At 49.4% G+C, this 23910-nt stretch overlaps 3 protein-coding genes across 5 annotated transcripts in view; all 3 read left to right on the top strand.

The window, feature by feature from the left end:
* Znf274 (zinc finger protein 274) overlaps positions 1 to 5480 on the top strand; it is a 28243-nt gene extending 22763 nt beyond the window's left edge. The window contains exon 9 of the transcript XR_006147903.1: positions 5338 to 5480. The gene's annotated coding sequence lies outside the window, so the exon portion shown is untranslated. The remainder of the gene's footprint in view (positions 1 to 5337) is intronic.
* Positions 5481 to 5547: 67 nt separating this feature from the next.
* Positions 5548 to 15118, top strand: Znf8 (zinc finger protein 8). The gene is made up of 4 exons (XM_042683284.1): positions 5548 to 6344; positions 11203 to 11329; positions 11796 to 11888; positions 13435 to 15118. The coding sequence occupies exons 1-4, from the start codon at positions 6279 to 6281 to the stop codon at positions 14871 to 14873; spliced, it is 1725 nt and encodes a 574-aa protein (XP_042539218.1). The 5' UTR covers positions 5548 to 6278; the 3' UTR covers positions 14874 to 15118.
* Positions 15119 to 21348: 6230 nt separating this feature from the next.
* Zscan22 (zinc finger and SCAN domain containing 22) overlaps positions 21349 to 23910 on the top strand; it is a 29102-nt gene continuing 26540 nt past the window's right edge. The window contains exons 1-2 of one of the 3 annotated variants that reach the window (XM_042683308.1): positions 21349 to 21437; positions 23291 to 23768. In XM_042683308.1, the coding sequence (XP_042539242.1) occupies positions 23363 to 23768 (406 nt within the window). In that variant the 5' untranslated portion in view covers positions 21349 to 21437; positions 23291 to 23362. Of the gene's footprint in view, positions 21558 to 23290; positions 23769 to 23910 lie in introns of all 3 variants that reach the window. The other 2 variants (XM_042683307.1, XM_042683306.1) reach the window with 2 other exon arrangements.

Here is a 23910-nt window from a genome sequence, read left to right as displayed (position 1 = left end):
TTATTTCAGGAATGAAAAGAAGCCGGCACCTGTGGCTCACGCCCGTAATCCTAGATACTCAGAAGCCTGAGATCAGAGTATAGCAGTTCAAAGCCAGCCCGGGCAGGAAAGTCCATGAAACTCTTTATCTCCAGTAAACCACTCTAAAACCAGAAATGGCACTGTGGCTCAAGCGGTAGAGCGCTCGCCTTGAGCCAAAAAGCTGAGGGACAGCGCCCAAACCCAGAGTTAAAGCCCCACCACTGACAAAAAAAAAAAAAAAAAAAAAAAAATTTCTGAAGATCACAGATGAAGTTCACAGACAGGTTTCAGCCATATTTGACTCTTGCCCAGACTGTCTGGGATTACTGTGCCTCCACTCCTGGTTTGTTCTATAAGATGGTTTCACTGGATTTTTGCCTTGGCTGGACCCTGCTATCTGCTTTCCAAATAAGTAGTACAGTCAGGACCCATATGTTGCCCTTGAGGGAATTTCTGAGCAGGGAGCCTCTTCACATTCAGCATTCAGGTCTAGCTCAACACTAAAGGTCCAGCATCTTCTGCAGCACAGTAATGAGTTCAACAGATGCTGCCAGATACCACAGAAGTGCATGTATTGCTTCATTCATAACTCCAGACAAACTCAAGCTAAGCATTTTCTTCCTGGTATATTGCTAAGAAGCAAAGGACTTCTGTGAACTCACCATACAATAAAGCTCAGACATTAGTCAGTGCCTAAGGGAACACAACTGCTGGGGATTCTGTTGAGTCAATCCTGGGCTAACATTAATTTGTTTGGTGTGTATGGTTCATGCCTGTAAGCTCTGAGGCTTGAGATTCAAAGTCAACCTGGACAAGCAATTCCCAGAGTCTATTCCCAATTAACCAACGAAAAGCCAGGAGTGCCAGCCTTGAGCAAAAAAGCTAAGTCAGTGCACAAGGCCCTGAGTTCAAATTCCAGTGCTCACACACACACACAAAAACACACAGTACTTGGCGGATAGTTCCATGGTATAGCACTTGCCTAACATATTCAAAGCCCAGTGGGGGAAAGATAGATAAAAATAAGAACTAATAAGTAGGTATTAACTTTGAGATGCTCTTAGGAGTTAAAAAACTAGAACATAAACTGAGATGTTGATCGATAATCTACCCCAAATTCAAGTTAGGATTCCATATTAGTTTCCTGAAACAAGGATAATAAACACCACTCTCCTGGCAATTAAAACAATAGAGCCGGGCGCTGGTGGCTCACGCCTGTAATCCTAGCTACTCAGGAGGCTGAGATCTGAGGATCGCGGTTCAAAGCCAGCCCGGGCAGGAGAGACCATGAGACTCCTATCTCCAATAAACCACCAGAAAACCGGAAGTGGCGCTGTAGCTCAAGTGGTAGAGCGCTCGCCTTGAGCTGAAGAGCTGAGGGACAGCGCCCAGGCCCAGAGTTCAAGCCCCACGACCGACAAAAAAAATAAATAAATAAAATAAAACAATAGAATCTTATTCTCCCAATGTTCTAGGTACCAGACATACAAAATCATTATCCAGGATGAAGTTAATTTGTCAATGGATCTCCACACTTTTCAATGTCTCTGAGTGAAAGATCTGTTAATTTCCAGTCTTCTGGCCAGTGCATCATTGGCTTGTAAACCTACTGCTCAAATCTTGCTTGCCCCCTGTCAGGCCTGCTCCTTGGTGGGTTAAATTTCCCTCTTCCCCTTCAGCCTCTTCATTTTGCCCAACATATAGTGCAAGATGAATATCTCAACATCCTTAATTTAATCCTACCTGCAAGAAGAGAATATTGGTTTTTTGTTTGTTTAGTTTTTTGGTTGTGGGCCTGAACTCTGGGCCTGGGCGCTGTCCCTCAGTTCTTCAGCTCAAGGCTAGCGCTCTACCACTTGAGCCACAGCGCCACTTCCAGCTTTTTTTCTGCTTATGTGGTGCTGAGGAATCGAACCCAGGGGCTCATGCATGCAAGGCAAGCACTGTACCACTGAGCCACTTTCCCAGCCCCGAGAATATTGTTGAGTATAAGGATTGCAGTAATCTCATTAATTACAGGCTGAGTCTAAATGAACATGAGATGTATTTTGGAGGGCGTTCAAATGGTTGTAGAGAATATAGGGAAACCTGTTCTGAAATGTATGTCTTGTACAGATGGAGGTCACTGTGGCAAGGCCTCACTCAGTTGTGAGGACAGCTGTGGGAAGTCTTTCAGGTGGAAAGCTAACCTTATTGTACATCAGGATTCACACTGGAGAAAAATCCTATGAATGTGTACTTACACTCCCATGGAAAGTCCTCTGCCCAAGTTCTGACTCTTCTCATACGTAAAAGGACACACGCTCAAGAGAAGTCCTGTTGAGTGTAACCAGTGTGGAAAATCCTTCGTTCAGTGCACTCAACGCAGTAGGCATCTGAGAATTCCATGGGGGAGAGGCCACTACGAGTGCACTCATGGCAGTCAGTCCTTCACAGACAGTCTGAAACATCAGAGAACTCATACTGGACAGCTTTCACTGGGAGGTCCCATGCCCCCTCCCAACAGAGAATTCCTTCTCCATATAAACATAATGACGGTGGGAATACTTTTGGCAGCGATCTCAGCTCAGAGTGCAGCAGCAGACACAAGCCGAAGAGAAACCATATGGGTAAAGTCATTGTGGAAAGGCTTTCAGCCAGAAGATTCCCCTCATTGTGCATTGTCCATCAGATGTCCAGATAACACATTCTGAAAATGAGCAGGAAGATACTTTTGGCAGGATTGGGGTTTAAACCCAAGGCATTATGTGTGCTAGGCAGGTACTCTTCCACTTGAACCATGTCTTAAGAGCTGTTGTGCTATACTTACGTTTTGCAAAGAGTCTTTTGTTGATGCCCACAGATGGCCTCAAATTGTGATCCTCCTACCTGTGGACCACAGATTGTACCACTCACGCTTGATTTGCTGCCTGATATGGGGTCTTGCTAACTTTTTTGCCCAGGTTGTCCTTGAGACTTCTCCCAATCTCCACCTCCTGAGTTGCTGAGAATACGTGTGTACACCACTAGGCCAAGCTGGGAGATATTTTTGATGAGTTTTAAATGCTTAAGAAGATCTTGCACAAAAAAAGTTGGTGCTGAGTGACAAAATGCAAAGGCAGACGTTTTCAAATGTAATGTAAATCAGCAATTAAAACCACAAATTGAGGGGCTGGGAAGGTGGCTCAGAGGTAGAGCGCTTGCCTTGCATGCATGAGGCCCTGGGTTTGATTCCCCAGCACCACATAAGCAAAAAAAAAAAAAAAGCCGGAAGTGGTGCTATGGCTTAAGTGGTAGAGCGCTAGCCTTGAGCTGAAGAGCTGAGGGACAGTGCCCAGGCCCAGAGTTCAGGCCCCATGACTGGACCCAAAAACACACACACACACACACACACACACAAATTGATCTGGGCATCAGTGACTCACGCCTGTAAGCTTAGCTACTTAGGAGGCTGAGATCTGAGGATCACAGTTTGAAGCCAGCCTGGGCAGGAAAGTCTTGAGCCACAGTGCCACTTCCAGGGTTTCATGTGAGCCATCTACCACTAAGTCATATCTCCATCTATCTTTTTTTTTCTTTTTTTTTTGCCAGTCCTGGGGCTTGAACTGAGGGCCTGGGCACTGTCCCTGAGCTCCTTTTACTCAAGGCTAGCACTCTACCACTTGAGCCACAGCACCACTTCTGGCTTTTTTTGTGTGTGGGGGGGGTCCGGTTGTGGGGCCTGAACTCTTAGAGCCTGGGTGCTGTCCCTCAGCTCTTCAGCTCAAGGCTAGCACTCTACCACTTGAGCCATAGCGCCACTTCCGGCTTTTTTTTTTTTCTTATGTGGTGCTGAGGAATCAAACCCAGGGCCTCATGCATGAAAGGCAAGGGCTCTACCACTGAGCCACCTTCCCAGCCTATTTCTGGCGCGCGCACGCGCGCCGCGCGCGTGTGTGTGGTATGGTGCTGAGGAATCGAACCCAGGGCTTCATACATGCAAGACAAGCCACCTTCCCAACCATCCCTGCCCATCTTATCTCGAATTAAATAACAAAAAAAGCTGGAAGTGGCACTGTGGCTCAAGTGGTAGAACGCTATTCTTGAGTAAAAGGAACTCAAGACAGCACCCAGGCCCTGAGTTCAAGCCCCAGGACTGGAAAACACACATACAAACACACACACACAAATTGGGGAATAATTCAGGGTAGGAAATCTTCCAGAATTATCATTTTCTTTTTTTAATTATCTTTAAGAAGTTGTACAAAAGGGCTTCAATTCAACTTAACAGTTTATGAGTCTAACTCATCTTGACCAATGTCATTTCTTCCATGTTCTCCCTGACTCTTCCCACATTATTACTACTACTGCTATTATTATTGTGGTTGCTGCTGCTGCTAGGGATTGAACCCAGGGTCTTGGATATGCCAAGCAAGCATTAATTACTTGAGTCACATCTCCAGCCCCAAATTGTGTGTGTGTGTGTGTGTGAGAGAGAGAGAGAGAGAGAGAGAGAGAGATTCAGGATTAAACTCAGGGCCTAAGCAGTTTCTTGAGCACTTAAGCCATGTCCTCAGTACCATGATGTAAGTCAGTGTTTTCACTTCACTAGCCTTGAGCACAAAGAGGCTCAGGACAACACCCAGACCCTGAGTTCAAGCCCCACAACCGACAAAAAATAGAAGACAGGATTTCAGGGAGCAGGTGGCTCATCCCTGTAATCCTAGCTATTGTGGTTTGAAGCCAGCCCAGGCAGGAAAGTCTGTGAGACTCTTATCTCCAATTAACCACCAGAAAATTGGAAGAGGTGCTGTGCCTCAAGGTGGTAGAGCACTAGCCTTGAGCATGAAAGCTCAGGGACAGCTCCCAGTTCCTGAGTTCAAGCCCCAGAACTGGCACCAAAAACAATCTTTTAATAGACTTGGTAGTGATTATAATAGCATAATTTTGAACTTTGGTTATAATATTATTCATCCAGCATCTTCTAGAAAACTATACTGCATCTTGAGAAAAATGAGAGTAGACCAATTTTTCCTGAAAACAAGAGATTCTAGTCTTCTGAATCATCACATTAAGGATATCCCCTCTACCTAAAACCACAGCCTCCCTTAATTTCCACCCATGCCTAAAAACTTGCTCCTCCTCCTCGTACAACTGCAGTGCCCAACCGGGGCCCTGCAGAAAGAGAGGTGTGGAGTAAGGTGCCCAGCAGGGAGCGAGGATGCTGGGAGTTTAACAGGGGCAGACACCTCAGTATGCTCCCAACTGTACTTCCAGTGCAGTAACTCATCACTTTACTAGCGCGCTTTCCAATATGCAAGGTTTAAATACGTTCTCCCCCTTTTTTCTTTCTCTCAGGAATTCAAGAAGGTCACCATACCCCTTGCCTTATCTTGCTAACCATAGGAATGATGGATCATCTGAACAGAAAGACATACAACTCTGCAGACGGCCCGGACATCAGGAAAGAGCAGTCCCCAGTCCTGCCTCGGCACATGATAGGGAAGCTGCTGGGCTTTTACTTAAAAATCTCCCCCCCCAACCCCCCCTCCCCCGCAAACACACACGAGGACCGTACTCCTTCCCATGAGTTAACCATGCTGGCCCTCGTTTTCCTGGCCAAACCCCTGTGACAATTATTTGTGAACTGGAGTTCGGGGGAATCAAATCTTCGACATCACCAAGTTTCTTCTTATCCACTGTGCCTTGCCCTCGAAAGCCTCGCGTTCCCCGTTCCAGACACTCGCCCCTGAAGGCCCCGGGACGCTGCAAGTTTCCAGCCCATCCGGGGCACCCCAGGTCTCCGCTCAGTCCTTCCAGGGAGCGTGGGCTGACATTCAACAGCGGGTGCCGCCATTCCCATTACTGCTTACGTCCCGATCCTAGGCGGAGGAGCTCAGGGGGAAAAGGTCGATCCCTGAACCCCAGCCCCTGCGAGCCCGAGTCCCCGGGACAGGGGCCAAGGCCCGAGGCTGCCTACACCCAGTCTAGCCAGGTAGCGGGAGGCGGCTGGATTCGGTCTGGCTTCCTCATTGGCTGAAGGTCCAACGAGCGGTAGCTCCCATTGGCTGTGGGACAGAAAGCCTCCCATTGGTCTACAACATGGAGAGCGGAGACTCTCATTGGTCCAGTGCTGAAGTGCGGGGCGCAGCCTTCTGGGAGTTGTGGTCTTGAGGTCCCTGGCACGGCCGCCATTGTCTGGCCGGCCGCTGGTCTGGTGGTCCCCCTTGGTCGGTGAGACAGCACGTTTGCTCGAGGGTCGTCGCTCTGGGTGCCTGTGCTCGACCCACCGGCCCAGGATGGACCTCGAGAACCTAGCGGCCGCGGTGACCATGGCCGCGCCTCCGCCGGCGGCACGGCTTCAGGTAACGGTCCTCCGGGCTGTGGGCTCCGGGCCTAGCGCTTCCCGCGGACATTGCATCCCCGCGGCGCGGCGTGGCGGGAGACCCGCCGTAGCGTCCGGCCCACCTGGGGAACGGGCTCGGAGCCGGAGCCCGGCCCCCGCCCCTGCCTCCTGCCCTCCCGTGGCCCAAGTCCGTGGCCCGGAAGCAGAGCGAAGCCTCCGCCCTCCCGCCCGCGGCCGTGACGGGCGCCCCCGCCAGGCGCGGAGGGGCCGGGGCCCCGAGGCCCTCCCGTGGATGAGCACGGCAACTTCCGGCCAGTACCGGCCGCGTGAGTGTTCGGTGGTCACTTGCGGGGTGTGCGGTGAGTGTGCAAGGTCCCAGGCCCTCAGCGCTGGCTCGGCTCGGCGACCTGCTCCCCACGTACTACTCTGCAGCAGTAACCGGAACAACCCGTGCTCCTCCGCCTTGAGTGCCGAGCATGTCCTGGCGTGTGCGAGCTTGGCGTGTGCACACGGGTGTGTGTGTGTGTGTGTGTGTGTGTGTGTGAGTGAGTGCGCGCGTACGCGCGCCCAGGGTTAGACTGTTGACAGTTACAGGTTGTATGTGTGTCGGGGAGGGAGTGCATTTCCGATGGAGTGCCCAGGGTTAGATTATTAAGTTATAGGTTGTGTGTATGTGTGTGTGTGTCTGTCTCTCTGTCTCTCTGTCTATATGTCGGTTGTGGGGTTGTGGGGCCTGACTGGGAATGGATGCTGCTCCTCAGCTCTTCAGCTCAAGGACAGTTACAGGTTTTGTGTGTGTGTGTGTGTGTGTGTGTGAGAGAGAGAGAGAGAGAGAGAGAGAGAGAGAGATGGGGCCTGAACAAGGACAGTTACAGGTTCCGTATGCCTGTCTGTCTGTCTGTCTGTGTGTAGGTTGTGGGGCCTGACTGGGTCTGGGTGCTGCTCCTCAGCTCTTCAGCTCAAGGACAGTTACAGGGTGTGTGTGTGTATGTGTGTGTGTGAGAGAGAGAGAGAGAGAGAGAGGAAGAGAGAGATAGGGCCTGAACTCTGTCCCTCAGCTCTTCAGCTCAAGGACAGTTACAGGTTCTTTTTTTTTTTTTTTTGGTCGGTCGTGGGGCTTGAACTCAGCCTGGGCGCTGTCCCTCAGCTCTTCAGCTCAAGGCAAGCACTCTACCACTTGAGCTACAGCACCACTTCTGGTTTTCTGGTGGTTTATTGGAGATAGGAGTCTCATGGTCTCTCCTGCCCGCGCTGGCTTTGAACCACGATCCTCAGATCTCAGCCTCCTGAGTAGCTAGGATTACAGCCGTCAGCCACCAGTGCCCGGCTAGTTACAGGTTCTTAAATGTTTGTTATCCCAGGTTTGCATGACATATGGCCACACCATATTCTTGGTAGGCAGAGAGCAGTAAGGAAGGCTGAAAAGTGTGTGATCTGATCCTGTATAATAAATAACCCCCAAATTTAGTGATGTGACACAATACCTCAGTTTCAGATGTGTAGCAGCAGTTCACCAATCCCAGAATGACTTAGCTAATGGATCTGACTCAGGCTCATAAGGTTAGAATCAAGATGTCAGCCTCGCCATTGTCTCCTGAGACGACTGGGGCTGTTGGGGCCACCTTCAAGATGGCACTCATGGTGACTATCAGCCAAGCCTTCTATTCTCCATGTAGACCCTTCTGGGTTTCCTCACAAAATGCTGCCTGGTTCCAACTGCGTGAGTTGTCTGTGGAGAGCACTGCCACCTCAGCTCAGAATGCACAATTCCATAGACTCCTGTCACTCGGCCCTGCTGAGTGAAAGAGTTCACAGTTGGTTCCATAGACTCCCTATCAGTCAGGAGTGCAGGAGTTTACAGTTATTTCCATCGATTCCTGTCACTGGGCCTTGCTTAGTGCAGGAGTTCAGTTATTTCCACCATATCCTGTCAGTCCACCTTGTTGAATGCAGGAATTCACAGTTATTTCCATAGTATCCTGTCAGCCAGCCTTGCTGAGTGCAGGAGACCACATGTCATCTGGAAATGATATGTACTCATCTTGGAGGTCACCACCACAGGAGGAAGAGCCAAATTTGCAAGGCTTTGAGGTTAAGTACATTGGTTTCTATGGTTGCTATAACAAGTCCTTATACACTCTGTGGCTTAAGATACTACACTTTCTGGGACTGGAAATGTGGCTCAGTGGTAGAGGGCTTGCCTAGCATGCATGACGCCCTGGGGTCGAATCCTCAGTACCACATAAACAGAAAAGGCTGGAAGAGGCACTGTGGCTCACGTGGTAGAGTGTTAGCCTTGAGCAAAAGAAGCTCAGGGACAGTGCCCAGGCCTTGAGTTCAAGCCCACAACCTCCAAAAAAGAAAAAAAAAAAGTCCCATAAAATCAACCTCACTGGTCTAGAATTAAGATGTGAGCAGACACCCTCCCTACTGGTGCTCTAAGGGAGAATGTGTTTCTCCTCTTTTCTACCATAGCTCTAGGCCTGCCATTCCTTACCAGGGCTGGGGGGGCAGGGGGGGAGCAGGAGGAGGGGCACTACTGGCTTTATCAGTCTTCAAAGCCATCAGTGTAACATCTTGGTTCAGTGGTCAAATTGCCTCTGACTTCTATATTAAGTCTCTTCCTTTGCCTATCTTATAAAGAAATTAATGGACTAGAATTGTAGCTCAGTCGTAGATCATTTGCCTAGCATAAAAAAAGCCCTGCCTGTAATCCTAGCCACTCAGGAGGCTAAGGTCTGAGGATCATGGTTCAAAGCAAGCCTAGACAGGAAAATCCATGAAACACTTATCTCCAATTTACCACTGAAAGTGGAGCTGTGGCTCAAAGTGGTTTTGAACAAAAGAGCTCAGGGACAGCAGCCAGGCCCTGAGTTCAAGCCCCAGGGCGGAGGTGGGATTCCCCAAATTAAGTCACATACCTGGCCCTGAAAGCAGGTGAGTTTCTAATATCCTTTTCTTAGGATATATACCCCTCTTTTTAGGTAGTATGACTTAAGGATCTAAGGGTATTAGTTGGTTCTTGCCGTGTAACAACCTGTTCTAAAACTGTGTGTCTTAAAGCAGTAGCAATAGCTGGGCACCAGTGCTTTGCACCTGTAATCCTAGCTACTCAGGAGACTGAGATCTGAGTATCTTACTTCAAAGCAATCCTGAACAGGAAATTCCCAGGTACTTTCTTTTTTTGTCAGTCGGGGGCTTGAACTCTGAGCCTGGATGCTGTCCCTCAGCTCTTCAGATCAAAGCCAGCACTCTACCACTTGAAACACAGTGCCACTTCCAGTTTTCTGTTGGTTTATTGGAGGTACAACCCTTATGGCCTTTCCTGCCGGGGCTGGCTTTGAACCACGATCCTCAGATCTTAGTCTCCTGAGTAGCTAACATGACAGGCATGAGCCACCCATGCCTGGCTCTCCCGGGTACTTTTATCTCGAATAAACTACCACAAATCCAGAAAGGGAGCTTTTGTGCTTTGAGCACAAAAAAAATCTCAGGGAGGCTGGGAAGGTGGCTCAGTGGTAGAGTGCTTGCCTTGCATGCATGAGGCCCTGGGTTCGATTCCTCAGCACCACATAAGCAGAAAAAGCCAGAAGTGGCACTGTGTCTCAAGCAGTAGAGTGCTTGCCTTGAGCTGAAGAGCTGAAAGACAGTGCACAGAATTCAGGCCCATGACTGACCAAAATAAATAAATAATGAATGAATAAATAAATATCTCAGGGACAGCACCCAGGTCCTAAGTTCAAGCTGCTGCAGGACTGCCCTTCCTCCCCGCCAAAAAAAAATAACCACCCATTTCTTCAGCCCAGAAATCTCTTGATTTGGCCTGCTTTCTGTTTCTTAGCCTATATGGTCAGTTACAGGCCAGCTGTTACTGCCTTTTTTGTTGGTGTGGTGGTCATGGGGCTTGAATTCAAGGCCTGGGCACTGTTTGCTCAAGGCTAGTGCTCTGCCACTTTGAGCCACAGTTCCACTTCGTTTTTTCTTTTTTTGTTTGTTTCATTTTTCTTTTGGTTAATTGGAGATAAGCGTGTCATGGACTTTACTGCTGAGGATGGCTTTGAACCGTGATCCTCAGGTCTCAGCCTCCTTAGCTAAGGTTATAGGTGTGAGCCACTGGCACCTGACTTATTATTGGCTTTGTGTTGATTTTTTTTTTCTTTTTTTTTGGTCGGTCGTGGGGCTTGAACTCTAGGCTTGGGTACAGTCCCTGCGCTCTTCAGCTCAAGGCGAACGCTCTACCACTTGAGCCACAGCGCCACTTCTGGCTTTTTCTGCTTATGTGGTGCTGAGGAATCGAACCCAGGGCCTCATGCATGCAAGGCAAGCACTCTACCGCTGAGCCACCTTCCCAGACCCTCACTTCCCGTTTTCTAATGGTTTATTGGAGATTAAAGTTTCAGAGACTTTCCTGCCTGGGCTGGCTTTGAACTGCAATCCTCAGATCTCAGCCTCCTGAGTAGCTAGGATAACAGGTGCTAGCCATTGGTGCCCGGCGATTTTTGTTGTTGTTGTTGCTGATCGTGGGGATTGAACTCTGGGCTTGGGCGTTATCCCTCAGCTCTTCAGCTCAAGGCGAGCACTCTACCACTTGGAGTTTCCTGCCTGGGCTGGCTTCGAACCTCAGAGATACTCAGATCTCAGCCTGCTGAGTAGCTAGGATTACAGGCGTGATCCACCAGCACCCTGCTCTTTGTGTTAATCTTAATAGATATTTAAACTTGTAGTAGCCCAGTATATGCTCAGTGCTACCTGGATACCACATCACTCAGAATGACCCTCTCTCAGAATACTTGCCTGCCCTATTTTTCCTTTCCCCATTTTTCCACCAGAAAGCATTGATGGGACTGGTCCAACTGATTGAGAATGTGATATTTCAGGAGCCAGTGACCTTCCGGGATGTAGCCGTGGACTTCACCCAGGAGGAGTGGGGACAGCTGGACCTTACCCAGAGGACACTGTATCGTGAAGTGATGCTGGAGACCTTCCGGCACCTGCTGTCTGTGGGTAAGGCCCACTTCTCAAGCCTCAGTGACTGACTCCTCCTAAGTTGTAGGTTGTAAGCCCCTGGCAGGGGACATTACCTAAGTGTCATTTCCTGTGGGGCACAGGTGCAGAAGAAGAAGGTGCAGAAGAAGAGGGAGTCAGGGCTGGGAAGGTGGCTCAGTGGTAGAGCGTTTGCCTTGCATGCCTGAGGCCCTGGGTTCGATTCCTCAGCACCACATAAGCAAAAAGAAAAAAGCCGGAAGTGGCGCTATGGCTCGGTAGAGCACTAGCCTTGAGCTGAAGAGCTGAGGGACAGTGTCCAGGCCCAGAGTTCAGGCCCCACGACCGGACCCAAAAAAAAAAAAAGAAGAAGAAGAGGGAGTCGGATGACCATGAGTCTTTATGGTCAGGAGTCTGGTCTGTAACCTGAATTGGCTCATTCCCTCCAGAGTAGCTTCCAAAATCCTGTGTCTCTTCCTGTGTCCAGGTCCTGAGCTTCCCAAACCCGAAGTCATCTCTCAGCTGGAACAAGGGGCTGAGTTATGGATAGAGAGAGGAGTCACCCAGGGCTATAATCCAGGTAAGAGCTCACCAAATGGGTACCCCAAACAAGTCATCATAGGCCACTAGAGATACCACAGAAAAGACAGTGTTGGAGCACTCAAGACCACCCTCTTTCCCAGGCCCAGTCACATGCATAGGCAGGCCCTCACCCCCACCCCCAACCCAGGCCTTCCTACTACGTGTCAACTCTGGGCACTGACTGCACACTCCTGTGGACCCTTAAGTGACTGGACACATGACATGTACAGGGCAAGGTGCAAGCCAGGGAGGGGTCCCGTGGTCTCCAGCAGTATCCACATTGGATCTCTAGTGCCAGTTCTTTTGTTTTTCTTTTTTGTCATGGGTCATGGGTCTTGAACTCTGGGCCTGAGCGCTGTCCCTGCACTCTTCAGCTCAAGGCAAATGCTCTGCCACTTGATCCACAGTGCCACTTCTGGTTTTCTGAGTGGTTTATTGGAGATGAGAGTCTCACAGACTTTTCTGCCCCGACTGGCTTTGAACTGTGATCCTCAGATCTCAGCCTCCTGAGTAGGATTATAGGAGTGAGCCACCGGCACTGGGCTTCTAGCGCCAATTTTGTGAGTTATTGGGTCATTATAAGGAGGCAATCAAAAAAAAAAAAGAAGGCAATATTCAGGCATCGGTGGCTCATGCCTGTAAACCTAGATACTCAGGAGGCTGAGATCTGAGGATTGCGGTTCAAAGCCAGCCTGGGCAAAAGTCAGTGAGACTCCTATCTCCAATAAACCACTCAGAAAACCAGAAGTGGTGCTGTGGCTTAGGAGGCAGAGCACTCACTTGGAGCTGAAGAGCTGAGGGACAGCACCCAGGCCTAGAGTTCAAGCCCCACAACCACAAACAAAAAAAAAAGAAAGAAAGAAAGAAGAAGAAGGGGGGAGGAAGGGAGAGGAGGCAATAGAGGTAGAGCCAGAAAAGGTCATATGACAAAATATAAGGGCCAATTAAAGATGCTACACGGAGCTGGGCGCCAGTGGCTCATGCCTGTAATCCTAGCTACTCAGGAGGCTGAGATCTGAGGATCTTGGTTCAAAACCAGCCTGGGCAGGAAAGACCCTGAGACTCCTATCGCCAATAAACCACTAGAAAACCGGAAGTGGCACTGTAGCTCAAGTGGTAGAGCACTCGCCTTGAGCTGAAGAGCTAAGGGACAGCACCCAGGCCCAGAGTACAAGCCCCACAACTGACAAAAAAAAAAAAAGTGCTACAGGGCTGTCTCTTCTCTGTTCTTCCCTTGAGCCTCCAAGAGGAGCCAGCCCACCCACATCTGGGTTTAAGGACTTAAGTATTCCAGATAACACATGTGTTACTTAACAGAACTGTGTTTGTGGCAGGTTGTGACAGCATTAGGTAGGAAGTGAGTATTTTTTTTTATTATTATTACCATCTCCTAGCCCAGGAATGAAGCTGTTTTAGGGCAGGGTACTTGGTGTCATAATGAGAATCAGCACTTGTCTAGCAAGATCAACAGCAGAGATCTGAGATTTTTTTTCCCACAATTTCTCATAATTCCTGTTTTTTTTTGTTTTTGTTTTTTTTTTCAGTTTGGGCACTTGGACCCGAAGGCTACATGTTCCTCAAGTCTCAGGGCCTTCCCAAGGAGGAGCCATTCCCCCATACAGAAAGGAAAGAGCTCCTGAAGGAGACTCCACGGCCTCCCATGATGGTGGGGGCCCAGGAGTGTGAGGGCCAGCTCCAGTCTCTGAGTCAGGACCCAGCTAACCTGAGGCAACTGGAATTGGGCCTCAAAGATGGACCAGTTCAAAGTCAAGACTATGAAAGTCACAGACAGGAAAACTGTGTCTTGCGTTCCAATGTAGATCCATTCCTAGAGATTTCTAGGAGAGAATATTTCTGTACTTATGACTCACAAGTTAAAAACTCAGAACACAACTCAACCTTAGTCAGTCAGCGGCCGGCAGACCTCCCAGGAACACAGCCCTGTAACAACAAAGAGTGTCACAGAGCCACTGAGCAGACTGTCCCTGCTACAGAACTCACAAGGAGCCCAGTGCTGGATAAACCCTACAAATGCACTGACTGCGGGAAGTCATTTAACCACAATGCACACCTCACGGTACACAAGAGGATTCATACAGGAGAGAGACCTTACATGTGCAAAGAATGCGGGAAAGCCTTCAGTCAGAACTCTTCCCTCGTTCAACACCAGCGAATCCACACTGGAGACAAGCCCTATAAGTGTGCTGAGTGTGGAAAGTCTTTCTGCCACAGTACACATCTCACTGTCCACCGTAGAATTCACACTGGAGAAAAGCCTTATGAGTGTCAGGACTGTGGGAGGGCCTTCAATCAGAACTCGTCACTTGGCCGGCACAAAAGGACACACACTGGAGAGAAGCCGTATACCTGCAGTGTTTGTGGGAAATCCTTCTCTCGGACCACCTGTCTCTTTCTGCACCTTCGGACTCACACTGAGGAGAGGCCCTTTGAGTGTAACCACTGTGGGAAGGGCTTCAGACACAGCTCCTCTCTGGCTCAGCATCAGCGAAAGCATGCTGGGGAGAAGCCCTATGAGTGCCAACAGCGGCTGATTTTTGAGCAGACACCGGCTTTCACCAAGCACGAGTGGACAGAAACCCTTGGCTGTGCCCCACCTTTGAGTCAGGATGAAAAGACTCACCGGAGTGACAAGCCCTTTAAATGTAATCAGTGTGGGAAATGTTTCATTCAGAGCTCTCATCTCATTCGACATCAGGTAACTCACAGCAGAGATGAGCCCCATGGGCGCACAAGAAGACGTGAACGGTCCTGTGGTCAGAAGGCCCAGCTTACTCATCATCAGCAGTCCAATTCAGCCGAGGACCCTGGGGGCCAGGCAGAAGCAGGACAGCCAGCAAGCAAGACTCTGGCCTTGTTTGACATTCATGAAATCATGCAGCAGAAAAATCCTGTTCATGTTATTGGGGTAGAAGAACATCCTCTAGGGGCTTCCAAGATAGTTGACTTCAAAGAATCAACGTAGGAGTTCTTCAGAAAACATTTGAACCATAGGTGCACATGTGGTAAGTCCACAGGATGTATTCATGTGACAAGAGGGGCTGGGGCAGAAATGGCCCAGTGACCCTTGATTTTGTATGTAAGTGGTACGTCCTAGACACCTACGGTTGGTGATTCTCAAACCTATGAGACCCACTGCCCACTTTGCAGCAGGTGTGTGTGTGTGTGTGTGTGTGTGTGTGTGTGTGTGTGTGTGTGTGTGTGTTTACATGTGTGCACGTGCACATGCCAGTCCTAAGGCTTGAACTCGGAGCCTGAGTATGATCCCTGAGCATTTTTGCCCAAGGCCAATGCTCTACCACTTGAGCCACAACTCTACTTCCTGATTTTAGGTGCTTAACTGGAAATAAGTCTCATAGACTTTCTTACCCATCCTGACTTCAAATTTCAGTCCTCAGATCTCAGCTTCCCGAGTCGCTAGGATTACAAACATGAGCCACTGGTTCCTAGCTCCAACAGATCTCTTACAGCGTTTCCTCCATTACCCTGAAGTGAGCTCACCAAGGCAGAACATTCACACAGGTGTATCTAGACAAGTCAGTGCGTGGAAAGGAAAAGAGGGTGGGGAGGGCTGGTTTTCACTACATCTTTTTATATTTTTGGAAATTTGAAACATGTATAATATTACAGTTCATAAAATAAATTTAAATTTAACAAAAAACTTCCAGATTGTTTTATAATTCATTTTATTTACTGTCTGCCTCCCCCTACTAGAATGTCCACAGAAACGGGGACTGCTGTGTGGCTTTGTCACATCCAGTCTGTGTATACAAGTGTTATATAACCAACGCTTCAACGCTTTCACCAAAAATGAAAAATGAGTCAGGCAGCCATAGCTCGCACCTGAACTTCGAGCTACATAGGATGCTAAGAAATGAAGATCACAGTTTGAAGCCAGCCAGCTCAAAACAAATCTGGGAGACTTATCTCCAATTAGTCACTGAAAAAAAATCAGCAGTGGAGCTGTATCTCAAGTGGTAGAGTTATAGCCTTGAGCAAAAAAGCTCAGGGGCAGCATCCAAGCCCTGTATGTCTTAATGAACACATCAATTTCCAAGTTACTTTATTAATTCTCTGTATCAGTCAGCGCAATGTATGTTGTATATGAAATCCTTCTATATAAGTGTGTCCAGCAGGTGAGCCCCTCACATACATCTTCCAGGTACTCGGTCTACTTCTGTAGTGTGTATGAGAAGAAACATGCAGCCATTCGGAAAGCAAACTCCTATCAGTTCTCCTAAGGAGAGCCAACATAAACATCTTCCAGAATGCAGTCTCTAACTGTAGCCATCGGCTTGTATAGCTGTTTATGCGTAAACTTCAGTACAAAACTGGTTCTTGGGGCTGGGAAGGTGGCTCAGTGGTAGAGCGCTTGCCTTGCATGCTTGAGGCCCTGGGTTCGATTCCTCAGCACCACATAAGCAGAAAAAAAAAGCCGGAAGTGGTGCTGTGGCTCAAGTGGTAGAGTGATAGCCTTGAGCTGAAGAGCTGAGGGACAGTGCCCAGAGTCCAGGCCCATGACCGGACCCCCCCCCAAAAAAAAAAAAGACAAAAAACAAAACTGGTTCCTCTGTCACTCCATATTTCACTAGTTGCAGTGATATCATGACAGAAAGTCCTACAGTGGGTCTGAGGTGGCTGAAAGGATGTTTATTCCTGTGATCATCTAGCTATGGTCTGACTGGGTCACTCAGGTCCTCTGACATTTGGAGTTCACTTTGCCACTGAGTCACTTCTACCAGGCCCATGCATACAGATGACGCCTGACGCTGCCTGTGTGTGCTGTGGAGACTCCAGGTACCGGTGCATAGAGTTACATCACCTGTGTGCATAAGGGAGGTTCAGGTTTGTGTCTATGCATGCCAGAATTGGGGGGCTGGCACTACCTATGTGAAGGGCAGGTGTGCAAGGGTACCCTGTATCCACACAACTCCCCGTTTCCTTCCAGTCCTTAGCAATCACTAATGTTCCCTTCCCTCCTTCCTTCCTTCCTCCTCCCATCCCTGGCCTCCCCAAGCTTGGAGCCCAGAGCCTGCTCTGTGTGTGTGTGTGCATGTGTGTGCGTGTGTGTGTGTGTGTGTGTGTGTGTGTGTGTGTGTTTAGGAAAGGAAACCCTGCTATGGAAGCTGTCATCTGACCATGCAGGTTATCAGTAACCTGGGACTTCCACCCAGGACTGAGACCACAGCTCTGTTAACCTGTGCCCTGTAGCTGCTCAGCCCAGCAGCCTAGAGACTAGCTAGAGAGACCCAGGATGATAGCTCAAGGCTCTGGGCGAGGTGGGTGGTACAAGAGGCCAATAAAAAGCTGTAAATTTTCAGAAGCCAAATCCCAAACACCCTGCTCCTGCCACCTGTGTTCTACCTTCCTGTCCTCCCCATCCTGGCTTAGGCTACTATCCCCCCTATTTCTTCTTCCCTTCTTTGTGTCCTGCCTTCTGCTGATTTTCATGGAGTATTGAGGGTGAGAAGGTGTTGGTACAGGCACTCATGCCTGTAATGTCTATTGCTGCCTAGTCTAACAGAGCATGGGAGTCTCTATAAACCACAGAGCTAGAGCAACCACTCCAGAACATTTCCATCCTTCCAGATAATTCTAGAGCTCCATCTTGATAGCACCAAACTACTCCAAAGCTAAGGCAAGAGGAGCTCAAAACTACCTTGGGTAATGTAGCAAAAGCCAATCTCAAAAATATAAAAAGGGAAGCCGGGTGCCAGTGGCTCACACCTGTAATCCTAGCTAATCAGGAGGCTGAGATCTGAGGCTCAGGGTTCAAAGCCAGCCCCGCAGGAAAGTCCATGAGACTCTTATCTCCAATAAACCACCAGAAAACTAGAAGTGGCACTGTAGCTCAAGTGGTAGAGCGCCTGCCTTGTGCTGAAGAGCTGAGGGACAACAGCCAGGCCCAGAGTTTAAGCCCCACAACAAACAAAAAAATAAAAATAAAAGCAGGGGCGCCAGTGGCTCACGCCTGTAATCTTAGCTACTCAGGAGGCTGAGATCTGAGGAGCCAGCCCCTGTAGTAAAGACTGTGAGACTCCTATCTCGAATAAACCACTAGAAAACCAGAAGTGGCACTGTGGCTCAAGTGGTAGAGCGCTCGCCTTGAGCTGAAGATCTGAAGGAAAGAGCCCAGGCCCAGAGTTCAAGCCCCATGACCAACAAAAAATAAAAAAATAAAATAAAAAGGGGCTGAGAATGTGGCTCAGTGGTAGAGTGCTTGCATAGCATGCATGAAGCCCTGGGTTCGATTCCTCAGTACCACGTACAAAGAAAATGCCATAAGTGGCATTGTGGCTCAAGTGGTAGAGTGCTAGCCTTGAGCAAAAGAAGCTCAAGGACAGTGCCCACGCCCTGAGTTCAAGCCCCAGGACTGGAAAAAAATAATAAGTAAATAAAAAAGTAAGACAGAAGAGAGGAAGCATACGATTTTTTTTTCTTTCTTTCTTTTTTTTTTTTTTTGGCCAGTCCTGGAGCTTGAACTCAGGACTTGGGTGTTATCACTGAGCTTCTTTTGCTCAAGGCTAGCATTCTACCACTTGAGCCACATTGCCAATTATGGCTTTCTCTGAGTAGTTTATTGGAGACGAGAGTCTCAGAGACTTTTTTGTTCTTTTGTCCTTTTGTTTAGCACATTTTTGTGGGGGTTTTTTGTTTTTGTTTTTGCCAGTCCTGGGGCTTGAACCCAGGGCCTGAGCACTGTCCTTGAGCTTCTTTTCCTCAAGACTAGCGCTCTATCTCTTGAGCCACAGTGCCACTTCCAGCTTTTTCTGCTTATGTGGTACTGAGGAGTCAAACCCAGGGCTTCATGCATGCTAGGCAAGCACTCTACCACTAAGCCACCTTCCCAGGCCCTTTAGCGCATTTGTTGGTGGTGGTGGTGGTCGTGAGGCTTGAAGTCTGGGCCTGGGCGCTGTCCCTCAGCTCTTCAGCTCAAGGCCAGCGCTCTACCACTTGAGCCACAGTGCCACTTCTGGTTTTCTGGTGGTTCATTGGAGATCAGAGTCTCACAGACTTTCCTGCCCTGGTTGGCTTTGAACCATGATCCTCAGATCTCAGCCTCCTGAGTAGCTTAGATTACAGGCATGAGCCACCGGTGCCCAGCTTTAACACATATTTTTATTTTTGTTTGTTTTTTTGGGTCTGGTCATGGGGCCTGAACTCTGGGCCTGGGCGCTGTCCCTCCGCTCTTCAGCTCAAGGCTAGTGCTCTACCACTTGAGCCACAGTGCCACTTCCAGCTTTTTTCTTTTTGCTTATGTGGTGCTAAGGAATTGAACCCAGGGCCTCAGGCATGCAAGGCAAGCACTCTACCACTGAGCCACCTTCCCAGCCCCTAGCACATATTTTTAAAGATGAAAGGCAAAACTATGTTGATGGATTCTGAAATTGAGTTTTGTACATTGTTGTTTTGATTTTTTTTTTTTTTGCCAGTCGTGGACACGAACTCTGGGCCTGGGCACTGTCCCTCAGCTCAGCTCTTCAGCTCAAGGCAAGTCCTCTACCGCTTGAGCCACAGCGCCACTTCCAGCTTTTTCTGTTGATGTGGTGCTGAGGAATCGAACCCAGGGCCTCATGCATGCAAGGCAAGCACTCTACCACTGAGCCACCTTTCCTAGCCCCTGTTTTGAATTTTTTCTCTTCTCTTAAAAATGAGAAATTAAGCCTAGCACTAGTGACTCGTGCCTATAATACTAGCTACTCAGCCCAGAGGATCAAAGTTCAAAGCCAGTCCAGGCAGAAAAGTCAATTTAATCAGCAAAATGCTGGACTGGAAGTATGGCTCAAGTAGTGTAGTAACATTTCTAGGCCGAGGCTGCAATGGTTGCTGTCCATGGGGCTGAAATATCCTAGCTCTGATCTATCACATGTGGTTAGCATTAGTTTGCTAAAACTAGTTAACTTGAAATAGTTACTGGGAGATGAGGGCACACCTCAGCGTGTGACATCAAGCTGAGCATGTGGAAACTCCTGGTGCCAGTAAATTAATTGAATTACAAATGCAGCTGGGACTCCTGCAGGTCCATACCACCTAGCTGTCTTTCTCTTTCTCCTTCTCTTCATCATGTTCCCCCCCACCATCCCTTTCTTTTCTTTTTTTGGTTAATACTGGGCCTTGTTTCCAACTTTGTTTCCAGTCTAAGAGCTATGTGGGAGCTGATGGTGCCATTGTTGTACACTACTACTTCAGAACATCTCCAGTCTTTCAGAACATTCTAGAGGAAGTGGTGCTGTGGCTCAAGTGGTAGAGTGCTTGCCTTGAACTGAATTGCTCAGGGACAGCCCAGGCCCAGAGTGCAAGCCCCATGAGAAACAACAACAACAACGAAAAGGAGAACATTATAGAGCTCCATCTCGATGGTAGTTGCAGAGGAATGTGCATTTGTTGAACTCACTGAGCTAAAGAGTCAGACTTCTCTAAAATATACCTTTTTGAAGGCACAAAAGTCCAACTCTACTAATTACTGACAACACAGTCTTTGACTTAATTTCCTCCTTTTTTCTTTGTCAATCATGGGGCTCGAACCCAAGGCCTGGGCTCTGTCCCTGAGCTTTTTCTCTCAAGGCTAACACTACCAATTTGAGCCAATTTTGGTTTTCTGTTGGTTAATTGGAGGAGTCTCACAGACTTTCCTGCACAGGCTGGCTTCAGATGTCAGCCTTCTAGTAGCTAGGATGATAGGTGTGAGCCACCAGCACTAGACTGACTTAATTTCTTTGTGTCTCTATTTCCCAACCTGCAAAGTAGGGTGATGATGGTACCCCGTTTTGAGTAGCTGCAGATGTCACAGGAAGTGATTACTGAGTATGCTCATGCTGAGGTGTTCAGGAAAGGCAAATTGATGCTTGACCTAAGAGCCAGCCCAACAGCTGTCCTCAGGGTTCTACGTGTCCCAGCCTTGTTTTCAAACATTCCCCTCCCCACTCAGGATGGCAAAGATTATCCCAATTTTTTTTTCTTTTTTGCCAGTCCTGGATCTTGAACTCGGGGCCTGGGCACTGTCCCTGAGTTTCTTTTGCTCAAGGCTAACACTCTACCACTTGAGCCACAGCGCCACTTCCGGCTTTTCTGCTTATGTGGTGCTGAGGAATCGAACCCAGGGCCTCATGCAAGCTAGATGAACACTGTACCACTGAGCCACCTTCCTAGCGCCCACATATGTTTATATATAGCGTTTAAGATTCTAAAAAGTAGGAAGAAAATTCAAAGAGGACAATAGCAAAGTCAAAAGAAGCCATGAAAACCTCTGAGAAGACGGGAGCAGGCAAGCAGGACAGAGCAAGACGGCGAGCAGCGCCAGACGCGCTGAGATGAAGCCCACCGCGACTACGCATTGGAGGCCTGATCGCTGCGCCCTCTGGGACTTGTAGTCCTGGGTGTGACCAATCGGGGGCTGGACATGCGCGGGGCATGCCGGGAACGAGGTCCCGGGGCGCAGGCGAGCACGTCAGCGCGGAAGCGCCACTGGAAGTGTCAGCCGCTCTGCTGGAGCTCTCTGGAGCCAAAACCCAGGCTGGAGCGAGCCGTGGTACGAGCCTGTGCGGCGGACGGAGCTTGGGGGCGGCTTGCGCTGGGGTGAGGAGCCGGGCCTGGCCCCACCGTGCGAGCCTGTGCGGTGGACGGAGCGTGCGTGGCGGTCGGCGCCGGGGTGAGAAGCCGGGCCTGGCCCCACCGTGCGAGCCTGGGCGACGAAGGGAGCTTGCGGGAGGCCGGCGCGGGGGTGAGGAGCCGGGCCCGACCCGGCCCGGCCGTGCGAGCCTGGGCGGCGGCCGGTAACCCCATAGCCACCTCCCGAGGTCGGCGCCGTTCCCTCCTCACGCAATTAGGTTTGGTTTCCTTTTTAAAACTCATCGTAAATAGCCGGGCGCCGGTGGCTCACGCCTGGCCTCCCAACTACTCAAGAGGCTGAGATCCGAGGATCACGGTTGAAAGCCAGACCGAAACCGCCAAAACCCCAAATAGAGATGTGGCTCAAAGTGGTAGAGCGCCGGCCTTGAGCACAAAAGCTCAGGAACAGAGCCCTGGCCCTGAGTTCAAGTACCAGGACACACACACACACACACTCCCTCTCTCATTATAAGTAACATTTTGACAATTTTTAAAATTATTATTCTGGAGCTCTCTCCCGGCTTTGGACCCAGGAGCAGTATTGCCCCCATCTCAGGGACGCCTAGACATATATGGAGCATTTGAAAGTTAAGATGGCTAGAGAGGCTGCTTACAGCTTTTCGTAGGATCAGGAGTTCGTTTTAAAACCCTGCACCATGAGGGAAATGCCCTCAAAGGAGTGAAATGTCTGTGAGACCCTCCAATAAACCAGGAAGTGAAGCTGTGGCTCAAGTGGAAGAGCACTGGCCTTGAGCCCAAAAATCTCAGGGATAATGCCTAGGCCCTGAGTTCAAGTCCCAGTACCAGCTCCTAAAAAATGAAAGTGAGGGTATTGTCATTAGCTGCCTGGGTTGAGAGACAGGAAGCGTAGCTTGGGTTACAGGTGTGAGCCACCACTTACTGGCTGAGTCTGTTTTTTTTTTTTTTGTCAGTTGTGAGGCTTGAATTCTGGGCCTGGGCTCTGTCCCTCAGCTCTTCAGCTCAAGGCTAGTGCTCTACCACTTAGCCACAGTACCACTTCCAGTTTTCTGATGATTTATTGGAGAAAAGAGTCTCACAGACATTCCTGCTGGGGCTGGCTTTGAACTGCACTCCTCAGACCTCAGCCTCCTGATTAGCTAGAATAACAGGCACAAGCCACTGGTGCCTGGCCTATCCAAGTCTTTGAACAGTCTTCTGTGACTGTTTGCAAATCCCTGCAATGGGAAGGAAGTTGCCACCTGCTGAGTGTTGTAAGTTTTAAGAATCAGGCTTAGGGGCTGGGAAGGTGGCTTGGTGGTAGAGTGTTTGCCTTGCATGCATGAGGCCCTGGGTTTGATTGCTCAGCAAGCCAGAAGTGGGGCTGATACTCAAGTGGTAGAGTGCTAGCCTTGAGCTGAAGAGCTGAGGGACAGTGCCCAGGCCCAGAGTTCAGGCCCCACGACTGACCCCCCCCCCCACCCAAAAAAAAAAAAAAGAATCAGGCTTAGCACCAAATGGACTATTCTGATTTTTTTTTTTTTTTTTTGGTCCAGTCGTGGGGCTTGAACTCTGGGCCTGAGCGCTCTCCCTCAGCTCTTCAGCTCAAGGCTAGCGCTCTACCACTTGAGCCACAGCGCCACTTCCGGCTTTTTTCTTTTTGCTTATGTGGTGCTGAGGAATCGAACCCAGGGCCTCGAGCATGCAAGGCAAGCGCTCTACCACTGAGCCACCTTCCCAGCCCGACTATTCTGATTATTATCATCTGTCTCACAGAGTCTAATCCTACACCTGCTCGACTTTTCCCTCTTCCAGGTGGCAATGAAGCTCTGCCATTCCAGCTGACCCAGTTCTAAGGCTCCAGCCATCCCATGGTACTGTTGCCTAATGGCCACCCCAAACTGTCCCCTGAGCCCAGTGCCCTGGGAATACAACAACTTCCTTCAGGTGAAGGTAGAGGAGGAAGAGGAAGAGGCTGATCTCTCCCAGGGCAAGGAATCCAGCCCCAGTCCTACTGCCTACCCTGAGGCTGCACGTTTGCGCTTCCGGCACTTCCACTATGAGGATGCATCTGGCCCCCATGCAGCGCTGATCCAGCTGAGAGAGCTGTGCCATCAGTGGCTGCAGCCTGAGTTATGCACCAAGGAGCAGATGCTGGAGCTGCTGGTGCTAGAGCAGTTCCTAGGCTCACTGCCTGCTAAGATCCAGGCATGGGTGGTGGCCCAGTGCCCTAAGAGTGGAGAGGAAGCTGCTATGCTGGTGGAGAATCTAACTAAGATGCTGCACAAGAGAGGTAAGGGAGAGTTACAACATCCTGGGGGCAGAACTCGACTGGGTAACATGGGCACACATGATTTGGCCTGGGGTCACGACACTCACTTTTGTACTTTAGCCATGGTTGCAACTGACCAAAATATCAAGAACAGTAAAGGGTT

This window comes from Dipodomys spectabilis, unplaced genomic scaffold, assembly GCF_019054845.1.
Source record: "Dipodomys spectabilis isolate Male_0828 unplaced genomic scaffold, ASM1905484v1 ptg000080l, whole genome shotgun sequence".
In the NCBI taxonomy this organism is placed as follows: Eukaryota; Metazoa; Chordata; class Mammalia; order Rodentia; family Heteromyidae; genus Dipodomys; species Dipodomys spectabilis.
Note: the sequence above shows the minus strand (reverse complement) of the source record. Positions and strands in the feature narration are given on the sequence as shown.

Bases quoted from the DNA above. Each gene is read 5' to 3' on its own strand.
- Znf8 (XM_042683284.1), top strand. From the start codon at position 6,279: ATGGACCTCGAGAACCTAGCGGCCGCGGTGACCATGGCCGCGCCTCCG. The intron at 6,345-11,202 runs GTAACGGTCCTC...GTGATATTTCAG, and splicing joins CGCCGGCGGCACGGCTTCAG to GAGCCAGTGACCTTCCGGGA. The intron at 11,889-13,434 runs GTAAGAGCTCAC...TTTTTTTTTCAG, and splicing joins CACCCAGGGCTATAATCCAG to TTTGGGCACTTGGACCCGAA.